The 12111-nt window shown below is 31.6% G+C and overlaps 2 protein-coding genes across 2 annotated transcripts; both read right to left on the bottom strand.

Annotated features, from left to right (window-relative positions):
• Positions 1-2257: 2257 nt before the first annotated feature.
• On the bottom strand, positions 2258-2905 carry LOC136976848 (uncharacterized). Its single transcript, XM_067272235.1, has 3 exons — positions 2891-2905; positions 2757-2820; positions 2258-2688 (listed from the first exon to the last, which is right to left on the bottom strand). The coding sequence occupies exons 1-3, from the start codon at positions 2903-2905 to the stop codon at positions 2258-2260; spliced, it is 510 nt and encodes a 169-aa protein (XP_067128336.1).
• An 8040-nt stretch (positions 2906-10945) lies between these two features.
• On the bottom strand, positions 10946-11750 carry LOC136976847 (uncharacterized; the record flags this gene model as incomplete). The annotated part of the gene is made up of 2 exons (XM_067272234.1): positions 10946-11104; positions 11197-11750. A coding segment is annotated over one exon (531 nt), but the record flags the coding sequence as incomplete, so codon positions are not given.
• Between the last annotated feature and the right edge of the window lie 361 nt (positions 11751-12111).

Genomic DNA, 12111 nt, shown 5'->3' with positions numbered 1-12111 from the left:
AAAGTGGAACACACAACAAATTTATCATTTTTCATACATACAACGAACTTTTATAGAAAGATTTTAAATCTATTTAATGACGTAAAATAATATTTTACAATAAAGATTTACTTATTCTTAAATCTATTATTGCTTAAATTACTATTAATATTTAAATTATATATAATTCAATTCAAATATTTATTTAAAAGTGATTAATACGTTATTAAGGTGGTAGTTGTGTTTTAACTCGATTGCATCACGTGTCACCTTTTTTTGGGTCAAATATATGACAATCTGCTGGTCCATATAGATAAATAAATGTTCACAACGTCAAATAATTGTCAAATTCGCGTATTTTATTTTAAAAATAAAATTCATAAATAAAAAATAGAGTTTATTAAGTGACCGTTATGCTCATTTTTTCTGCTTTTAAAAGTTGTATTTTAAGAAGTAATGCATTTATTATATGAAACCAAGTCAAGTTTACTCTTTGAAAAATATAATAATTAATTATTATTATTATATATATAAATTAACAAAATTCATTATTTAGGAATTTATTTAGGAATGTAGTTTGGCTTGGTGGGATACAGCAATACAAAACATGGGCAATCTACCAAGATGGATGCCTCCCGGGAGGACTTTCTATGGAAAACTGGACACTATTTAGGTGTTAGACACGTGGAAAATTCCACATAATGATTATATAACCCTTTGATGGGCGCGAACCTTCTATCAACTATCAGTGGTTAGTGATTTTATTTATTCGTTCACTGGTGACCTTTTAGGAATACACTACATCTAACTTTAAACTTATCAATATTTAAATATTTTTTGGGATATTTAAGAATTTGAATACATTTACTTATAATTAGTTACAGTATAGGCCAGAAAGAAATAACACTTGGTTATCAAAAGAAATTTATGCCATTTTTCAATCATTTTTTACAATTTTTAAACCGCTATTTAAATCTTTCTAATTTAGAAAATATAATTAATACGAGTGGCAAAAGACGGGCCTTCAGTATTCGACTTTCCCCATTACGGTCTATCAGAAGCCTTGATGGCTATAGAGAAGAAGGCTCCTGGCTATTGGGCTAAGATTTTTAAATTGCAGAATTTCGCTGTCATCCGTTGTCGGTCCGTCCATCCTACGTTACTCTTGAGAATGTAGTTAGATGAAACTCGAGACTAGATGTGGAAAGCTTAAGACCTTGTATGAGTTGTATGTTAAATCAATTTACAACTATAATAATATACGATTAACTGTATACGAACTTCAGGTCTGGACCGGAAGTTCGTATACGTGAAGGACTATGAAACAAATCTCAACCAAATTTGGTATAAATACTGTCCTAAATATGCAGTTTTGATTTTCATGAGAAAATTTTACTTCAAAATTCAACTGCTAGGGCGAATTTTAAAATAATGTCCACATTATATTACGAGTAATTTGCTAACACATTTCGGGATTTAAGAAACAAAGTATGATTACAGCTGTGTAATGTGAAATGTAGTAATTACACAAATATAATTATAGATGTGAAATGTGGAATCAATTATTAAAAGAATTTATTTAACAAGTAACCCACGATCAGGCAGTGAGCATCGTGACTGTTCACCAATGAAGAACATTTTGTGACTCCTTTTATTTCCAAAATTTCTTAGAAAACGTATATAATATGCACATTAAGGTGAGATTGGCGAAATATTTCGCCCTAGCGGCTGGATTTCAAAGAAAAATTTCTTCTCGAAAATCGAAACCGCACAATCAGGACAGCATTTATACCAAATTTAGTTGAGATTTACTCAAGAGTTCTTTTACATTGTTTATGTTTGAGAAGAAAATATTTTAATAAAATGAATACGAGAATGAATTACGTTGATTTAACTCATACAATGATAACTCATACTACAGAGATTAAAATAACATTAAATTGCATACAGTTTTGTGCTTATAATAAAAATAAATAGTAAAAAACAAGAGTACACAAATATTTTTAAACATTTATTTACAGAATGGTTCTCTACAATATATTCTATGTTAAAAATTCTGTGTGAATTCTGTACAACTTTGAATTAAAAATATTCCCGAATTCTGTAGTTCTCTCGAAGGGGCGCCAAGATATGTTACAAAGAAAGTTTTTCTACTGTTCGGAAGTCTTCTTTTTTACTGAAATTGTATACAAAGGTTAAAAACATGTTTAACATTTATACAAATCTATATAATCATTTTAAGAATTTACATACATTAGAATATTAAGCCAATTATTTCTTAATATCCTCCTCCGCCTCCTCCTCCACTACCACCATATCCACCACCTCCTCCTCCACTACCACCATATCCGCCACCTCCGAATCCACCTCCTCCGCTTCCTCCGAAGCCACCGGCTCCTGCCTTTATGTGTGTTACACCAACGCCGAGAAGTGTGACGCCATTACCGCCGCTTCCACCTCCTCCGTAGCCACCGCCGCCACCTCCGTATCCTCCGCCTCCACCTCCGTATCCACCGCCTCCGTATCCACCACCTCCGAATCCACCACCTCCGAATCCGCCACCTCCGAATCCACCACCACCACCACCACCTTTGCCTAAGCCGAGTGCCAAACTAACGGGAACGGCAAGAAGAACGGCGTGTTTTCCACCACCTCCTCCTCCTCCTCCACCGTAACCTCCACCACCACCACCTCCAAATCCTCCGCCACCTCCGTATCCACCACACCACCACCATAGCCAGATTCAGCTGCCAATAAATCAGCTAATTCAGCCACACTTTTCTCTTTTTTCTTAGCTGAAGCTGCTAAGAATAAAACGCTAAAACTAAAGACGATGAAGACCTGCAACGGATAATTTGAAGTTGGATTCATTCCAAAATATTTTATATAATAAGTTAAATATTATATTTACCTTTTGAGGCATCATCTTGCTGATTGGAGTAGAAGAGATGCTCTGAAACTCCAGCAAATTGTCCTCACATTTATACTCTTACTGACCTTTCACGTGATTACAACAAACTTCATCCAAAAACTGTTTTGACCAATAAAAAATGAAGACTCTTAGGTGATCATCCGATTATATTTTTGGAAACGTAAATGACGAGGGCATGGGATTCGTTTTAAAAGGAAAGGTGAGAGATGGATGATGCACTCTGTAACATCTATTCTTCCAGTTCTGGTTACGTTCTAACCTATTTCTACGAAGGAAATTATTTAAAATTTATCCCTTAAGCGTAACCTTAACTATATTTATAGCAGAAAGGTTTAACATAATCTGTTTTCATCCAGTTACTTTATCTGGGAGCGTAACTAGTGACATTATTTACGTGAGGGTCACATTTTTCACTTTCCTGGACCTAAACCTAGATTTTTTACACTTTGTATTCGTAAAAGAGTGAAAAATCTGAATGATTTTCGTAAAAAGAATTACTTAAAATGACTCTAAAGTTAAAAACAACCTCTTTGACAGGATTAAACTCTATGAAGATAGGTTCTTCACATTGACATAAATACAAGAATTGGATGCAAATTCAAAGATTTTTTCACCATAAAGTATTTTTATTTGCAGAAAAATCACAAATGTGACAGCTAAACATAAATATACAAAATTATTTCTGTATTATGAAGTGATCATTAGAAATAATTTAAGTATTTTATGCTTTTTATCACAACTAAGTTGAGGAAGACGAAAATCGATGATTAATTTATATAGAATCTATAGAATAACACTATAAAATAGAATCTACAATTTATTAATAAATAATTACAATTAAATTAACGTTTTATTTTTAATTTTTAATTATAAAATGCGGACTTTGTTTTTAACTATTTTCAAAAATAATTTAAATTTAGTGAATTTAATTAATATTTTGCACGCTCAGTAGTCACGAAATCTTGAAAATTACTCACAAAAATAGAATATTTTAAAATAATTTATTACATTATATGTTACTTTTTACCGTAAATATAAATACAGCACTTTAAAAAAATATATAAAATAAATAATTTTTTAGTGTCTGAAACATAAATTTTGTAAGGCCCCAATTAACGTTGACACATAAAGTTCTCAATAAATAAATTTTAAACTCTAGTAGATATAATCAATCAATAGCATCAATCAGATTATTATTAAGTAACCAATGACCTTCATTAAGTCTCACTATAATCATGATAATCAAGGTTATCATGAGTAGCATCGATACTGTTCGTAACACTAATAATAAAACTGCCCTACATGTTATTTTATATATAAATATACAAAGTAGAGCTTTGACCCACTAAAAAACTGGATATGTTACTAATATTTAACAGCAACTAATTAACAAGTTTGTAAATAAATAGCAATTTTCGTTGTTAATTATGTTTAATATTAGCTCATTAGTTGATGTTTATGAATAAACATTACGCAAAAAAAGTATTAAAAATTCACTATTTTTTATTGAAAATGTATTCTTGAAAATCAAAAAAAATGCTGAAATTTTGCTTTGAAATGTTTAAAAAGCCAGCAAGAAGTTGCTTAATTTTCCCGGCAACATTTAAAACTGCGTGTGGCGCCATCTCTTATGATATTTTATTAATAAACTTTTTATATTTTTAATTTTTATAAAGTGACAAACAGGTTAATTTTAAGTTTTATAAACAAATAAATAAATAAAAAATTGTAAATGTTAATAACAAGTAAAATCTTCATTAAGTCCGATCCTAACTCAAGATATAATACACGACCCCTGTATATCAAGGAAAAAAACCCCGTCTGATCCGACGAGGTCGAGGTATGTCGATCAAGAAATGAGCTCCTCAAAATTTTTACATTTTTAGACTCAAACGCCCTTGAAACATCGAAAAAATACAATAAAAATCGGGGGATTTTCTGTGTGAATGGATGTTAGTGGTGTGAGGGGCTACGATTTTGTTCACCCTATTTGAAGCAAAATTTCAGAAATTTTGCACGGAGGTTTGTACGAGGGGTTGCTCGTATATTAAGGGAATTGCTGCAATTAAATTTTGGTGGTTAAAGGTAGACGGGATGGAGTTACCCATTCCTATAAATTAAGTCTTTTGCCATTTTATAATAATTAATTGTATAAAAAGTTTATTAATAAAATATCATAACAATGGCGCATCGCGCAGTTTTAAATGTTTTCGGGAAAGTTAAGCAACTCTTTGCTGGATTTTTTAATATTTGAGTTGAATAAAATGAGGATAATTAATGGCAAAATTTGCGCTCCGTAATAGTTTAATTCTTATAAATTTGAGCATATTTTTAACTAATGAGGTTAAAATGAATATTATTTATAAAATTAATCTTTAACCTCATTAGCAGAGCCGGATTTAGACTTATTGTGACCCTGCACTGTAATACAAGTGGATCTTCAGCTATAGTTTGTTATATAATATGTTATTCCGGTTCTGCTCATTAGTCTAAAATAGTTTTGTGATGATTCTCGTGGACATGGTGTCACAAGATTTCAAAAATTGATTTTTGTACACTTTTAAATATTATTCGTATATTTTTCATATAAAAACTGCAAGATCTTCAAATTTATACACAAAAGAGCATCTTTGTTGGTATGCGACCGTAAATTGCCAATGTGCCAACATCAATTAAACTCTCTTGGGCAATCTGTCAAGGAGGATGTCTCCTAAGAAGATTTTCTATAAGGAAATAGCACCGATTTAGATACATGAAGAACACCCGGAAAACTTCATTTGACTAGCACGTTGGTCAGGTGCGAACCCACAAATGTTCAGTGGTCTTATACACTCGACCACTGATGTTCTTCGAGGAAAAGAACATAAAGAAAGATTGCATAGTTGATAAGGAAAGGCTTGTTATCTTAGATTAGCATAGGACATAATCCTTTCCTCATCAGTAATTCTTTCACAAGATTAGACAATCTGTCATCCAAGAAGACGAAGTTGTAACCTAAGCCTATATTTAGTGTCGTAGAATCAATGATAATTGATATGTTTGTGCATTACTATAATGACACAGGATAAATTTATATAAAGAGCCTATGGCCTATGACATTATATAAACTTACTATACCAATGCAATACTAAAATTAATTTATAAATCTAAACTATTTTAAATTTTATAGGTCACTGATGATATAAGGTTGTTGAATGTATGTTATTTGATGCATCATTAATAAGTTTTACTAAAAAAATAATTATAATCGAAATGATTTTAAAGCTATTTTGAGTTCTTATAAACTCGCTTGATATAATTTTATTTTCATTATTATTCGAAATTACAAGCTCTTAATTTGAAGTATAATTAACATTATAGAAAAACTTTACCGCATAAACAAATGTATAAACAAGCAGTTTAAATTTTTTTTTTAAAATTTTTCTTAGTTGAAACACGTGATGTAAAATATAATACTTAAATCGTATATTTAAAATAATTTAAATATCATAAAAGATAAGAATCCGACTAGTAATTTTTACCAAAAATTGTTATATTTTTACAAAATTATAGTGTGCTAACACCATCATTTTGTAAAAATACAGGATATATGTAATCCATACAAAATATTATTGGCACTCCACAAATTTTTCATTTTTAACAGACGAAAGAAAAAAGTACAGTTTTAAACTTTCTAAAACTTATATATTATATATTTTAAACCATATTTTATATTTATATGCTTGTGATTATGCGGTTATGTTCTCCGTTTATATACATTTATTTCTATTTTAAAATAAATACAATCTTAAAAAAATCACAAGACAAAATACAATCGGAAACTGTGCAAAAGATTTTTAGAACGGTGATAAACTTTGTTATATTGAAACATTTTAATACTTCGTAAAGCTTCATTTTAATTTAATAACTACTTTGCAATGATGAGGGATGCTTATAACTAGTTTTTCACAGACTTTAGGGTCAATTTCATTCCATGCTAATTATATGAAATATCTGTTTCAACTCATCTTTGCTCTTGACTAGATTTTTTTTTTTTTCCTCAAACATATTCAATGGTATTTCGACTGAGCACACTAATTCAAAACGAAAAAATCTAAGATTTCCAATATTCTTTTATTACCTTAGTTGTATGAGTCGGTTCGTTGTGGTGTTGGAAGACAGAAGTAAAACGCTTTTCAAGCAATAGTTTTAAGTATTATTATTTTCTCAGGTTATTATCAATGAAACATTGTTTCCAATCAATTTTTTTTGCTGCTCACACACCACACCATCACCGAACCACCCCCCATTGGTCTAACACACATTTGAGTAAATGCTTTTATTTTTCTCCAAACATTTTTAGTACCGCTATGCTCAAACAGGTTAAACTAACTTTCGTCCGACCAAATAACAAGATTCTAAAACGTAACTGGACTCTCAATATACTTATTGATCCACACAAATCGTTTCTTCTTGTTTTAGTTTCTTATCCATGATTTCTTCCAAGCGAATCTAGTATGATAATTAGACTCATGCAATCTATTTCGATCAGTCTAATGTGTAACATTGACATTATCTTCTATTTCTAATTCATTGGCTATTTAATCGCATTTACAAACACATAATTTTTCAATTTCTTCTTGCTCACTCTGTCTTATGCTGAATTTCTTTTCCTCTTTCTTCCTCTTCCTGTCTTATTACCTACTTTTCCCAGTGGATTTAAACTTATTAACCCTCTAGAAGTATGCGGTACTGTACAAGAAAGATCGGAAATGGTTGGAAGCTTTGTTTTTTGTTCAATAGTCGTCGTAAAGTGACTGTATTTTAGTCAAATTTTTTACTTTCTATGATATTTACAATATACCCTCTTTTAATAGCTATTACACATTAACTGTTTTTGTTTCCAGGTAAACATTATTTTGACATTAAAAAAACACGATTTACAGGTATATATTGGGAACTGCTATACGTAACTCACATCCTCGATCAACCCACTTAAATGTACTAAGGAACAATATACAGCATGGGATACAGAACGTTACCTTATTTTCAATAATTACAAGTATAACGTATAAAGCAGTGACATAAACAGTACGATTCTCTAGGTAACAAAACAAAAATAAATCATTCTGTTTCCTCAGGGTTGAAACCCTATATTCACCAGGCTTTTAATGCTCGAGGCTTAGACTGCATTAAAATTTATTAGAAAATAGCTTAAGAATATAGTTCAGTATTTTAAAAAAATATATGCAAATCTCTGGAGAAATGGCCAACATTTTGAATATAGTTCAAGGTAGATATTGAAGTTGGCCAACGGAAAAGAAAAAGTTTTTGGCTACGAACCTTTAAAAATGTATTCAACTTTTATGCAACTGAACTAAATTAGCGAATTGATATTCAAAGAAGACTTTGAATGTTTTCAATTCATTGACATTTCTTCATGACAAACTTTGTAATAATAAATTAAATTCAGAAAGAATTTATTTTATTATTAAAATAAATCTAGACAAGAATCGTATTATGGTATTTATAGTAAAAATTTATTCATTCAAATAACGTCGAATCCTCATTTTCAAATATATTTATATCATTTATAATTTTAAATATTCGTTTCTTTCCAGTTTCAAATAAGAAAAAGTTTTCAAAATTAAATAAAAATATATTTAGAAACTATTTATAATCAATCATATTACAATTAAAATTGACTGTTTGTCACAAATAGCAATCAAGATCGATATTTGGGGGCAGTTGGACATGAAACGTCTTATTTCTTAACTCACTAGCTTAAAATCGCGATAAAATAATATTCTCACAATTTATAAAAAAGTACAAAATTAATAAACACGTTTTTAAACTTTTATACTTCTCAAAATTATTTTAAAATCGCATTTTTATTTAAAGATCTCTCATATCCAAGATATAAACAGAGGTAACGTGCCTGGATACGGATAAGAATCTAAACATGTTATTTCTGCTTATATCTTGGATCTGAAAATCTAGAATAAGATTTACTTGATTCGGATAAGAGTCAAGTACATGGAAAATTTTATATAATTTAAATCTATTTACCGCATGTCTAAGATCTTTTTCATCGTATTATATTATTAATGAATTCTATAACTTTTTAGAAACAGCAAAACTTTATAAATAAACTTGTAATTAAAGTAATTTTTATCTTATTTTATTAATCAATATATATTATTTTTTGTGGTTGTAGACTCCTCGCTCGGAGAGCACTTAAGCGTTGTTTTATAAGTCAGTTTTTGTTGATTAGTCACATATAGGACTCATAAATTTATCTAGTCCCTTGTGAGGACTCATAAAATTACGTATACATTGATTTGTGTAGTACCTTTATCATGTGTTTGCCTCTTGTACGTGCTAATCTACACTTACCATAACCGAAGGACAGGATAGTGGATAATGTTGATCCCTAAACAATCTAAACCAACTTTTATTTCTGGATCATCCAAGACTGTAGAAGAAAGGAAATGAACTAGTGGAAATTACACCGATAACGAACTCCAGCAATTTGGAATAGAATAATTTAAAGGGAGATGACATACACCAACGATGTGTAACAATAAAGTGTCTACTGGGAGGACTTTATAGAAAGACTGGCTCCAATGTGGGTAAATAAAATGTGGAGAAAACTCGGAAAACTCTATATGGCAAGTCCGTTGGTAAGCCAGAAAATAGACCAACTACCAGCACACTACATCCCTAGTAAGAATAAGAGGGAGGAAACAGATAATAAAATAGACAAGGACAAAAAATGCATGGCGAGATAAGAGGAAACACAAGTTGATCATCAGGAAACATAGGAACAAAAGGCACACATAAGACAACGGGTATATATATATATATGTATGTATACCCGTATATATATATATATATATATATATATATACCCGTTGTCTTATGTGTGATGATGTACAGTACATGGTTATATATATAACCATCATACACATACACAAACACGTGATTCTAAATTATTGTTGTGGTTTCTGTCTTATAATTTTCCAACTGAAGCAACAAAATAAAACTGATTACAGAATATAAAAGAGTAACTCAAAAATTCTTTTTGGCATTTTTGGAAGTTTTAAGGTCTCTTCTCTTGGAGAAAACCGCATTTTACATCATTATCTGCTATCCCAGTTGGAAAATCATCAGCCAATTGTTGTATTGCAGTAAGATGGCGCACCACCATATTGGGCCGTTATTATCCAACAATTGCTTGACACTCATTTTCTTGCGCTCTGAGTTAGATGTAATAAACCGATTTATTGCTCTCCACGCTCCCTCGATATTATGCCACTTGATTTCTTCTGTAAGGATATTTAAAGGGCATTGTTTACAAGACTCCCGTGATTTTTCTCGATGAACTGAATCTCAGAACCGTTGCTGGATAGAGACATTTACGTCGCAAGTGCTGAAGTAAAAATTTATTAGCGCTCATAAATACTACTTGCCATAATAAAAACTTTTTGAGTTATACTTTCATATTCTGTAAGCAGTTTTATTTTCTTGTTTTCAGTTGGAAAATTACAGGATAAGGAAATACTGACAATAACTTAAATTACCTTATATTAGTTATTAGTAACATCTCGTATTTTATTGGAATTTTTTAAATTTAATGTGATCTTTCCAAATTTAGGCTAATATTAGTAGGGTGTAAGATTTGCATTTTTAATAATGTTTCTCTCTCTAGTGTGACTTAAACAATTATAATTTTAGTGTATTTTAGTTAATTATTTTTTCATAAAAATTATTTTATATTACAAAAATTAAGAGATTGTTTCTTAAGACAACTTTTAATCAATATTAAAAGCATTTTGTAATTTTTTTCTAGCATTAAATCTTTGAAACTTAAAAAATATTAGAATTTATGGAGGGAAAAATGCGCCTTAATGTTTGTTTCTTGGTAAAGTTCTTAAACTTTGCAGCAATGATACAAAAGGAGGCAAAATAAAGACATAAGATATTCTCTAATTCTATTTTATAATTTATTTTACATTTCTTTTCTTACAAAATAGAATTTTCATTAAAGGGGGAACGTGTTTTAAAATTTTACAAATGAAGAAAGAAAAGTAATTTGTTATCTTTCTTCTTCAAACTTTCTATACATGATTTATTAACATGGCAACTAAGTTTTGTTCCTTCGATGTTGAGGTGATCAGTAACCGGATTTGTCAATTCCGATAGATGTTAAGCCTAAAATAAAATGTAAAAAATTTAATTTTATGAATGCTTTGTAAAAATATTTATCTAAAATTAACGATATTTTATGCGAAAAAAATGAATACCTTGTGTGGAAGATTGTGGTGTTTTAATACCCACTGCTACCACCGCCGTATCCACCACCTCCTTTTCCGCCACCTCCGTAGCCTCCACTACCGCCTCCGTATCCACCGCCACCTCCTCCGAAGCTGCCACCACCATAACCTCCTCCTCCACCTCCTTTGCTAACGGTACCAACTCCGACTCCAGTTACACCGACTCCGAGGAGCGTAACTTGTCCTCCTCCTTTTCCACCTCCACCGAATCCACCACCACCGTAGCCGCCAGATCCGCCGCCTCCGTATCCACCAGATCCGCCACCTCCGTATCCTCCAGATCCGCCGCCTCCATAACCTCCGGATCCGCCACCTCCATAACCTCCGGATCCACCACCTCCGTATCCACCACCTCCTTTTCCTCCGCCTCCAAATCCACCACCTCCGAATCCACCACCGCCGAATCCACCGCCTCCGAATCCACCTCCGCCGCCGCCACCTTTACCTAAGCCTACAGCCAAACTAACTGGGATAGCTAAGAGTACGGCATGTCCTCCACCGCCTCCTCCACCTCCTCTTCCACCACCTCCATATCCTCCACCTCCTCCTCCATATCCTCCACCTCCACCTCCGTATCCACCACCGCTACTACCATATCCACCACCACCCGATGCAGCAGCGATTAAGTCTTCTAGCTTAACTTTTTCAGCTTCCTTAGCTGAAACTAACAAAACAGCTACGCTGAAAAAGATGATAACCTGAAATATCATCAGAATTAAGTATCAAGTTCCATAAAAATCTATAAAAATTATTCATATGCATGCAAAAATACGAGTTGTGCATAGAAAGGTAAAGTCCTTCTTGAATGACTCTTCACTACATGTAAAAATAAGTTTGTTCCAATGGAACAGTGTACTGAACAACTAATGTAAAACAGTATTAAGA

The sequence above is a fragment of the Centruroides vittatus genome, unplaced genomic scaffold (genome assembly GCF_030686945.1).
Source record: "Centruroides vittatus isolate TY-2023 unplaced genomic scaffold, ASM3068694v2 contig_425, whole genome shotgun sequence".
Classification (NCBI taxonomy): domain Eukaryota; kingdom Metazoa; phylum Arthropoda; class Arachnida; order Scorpiones; family Buthidae; genus Centruroides; species Centruroides vittatus.
Note: the sequence above shows the minus strand (reverse complement) of the source record. Positions and strands in the feature narration are given on the sequence as shown.

Excerpts from the sequence above, each read along its gene's own strand:
- LOC136976848 (XM_067272235.1), bottom strand. Across the intron at positions 2,689-2,756 it reads AGCTAAGAAAAAAGAGAAAA|GTGGCGGAGGATTTGGAGGT; the intron begins GTGTGGCTGAAT and ends GTGGATACGGAG.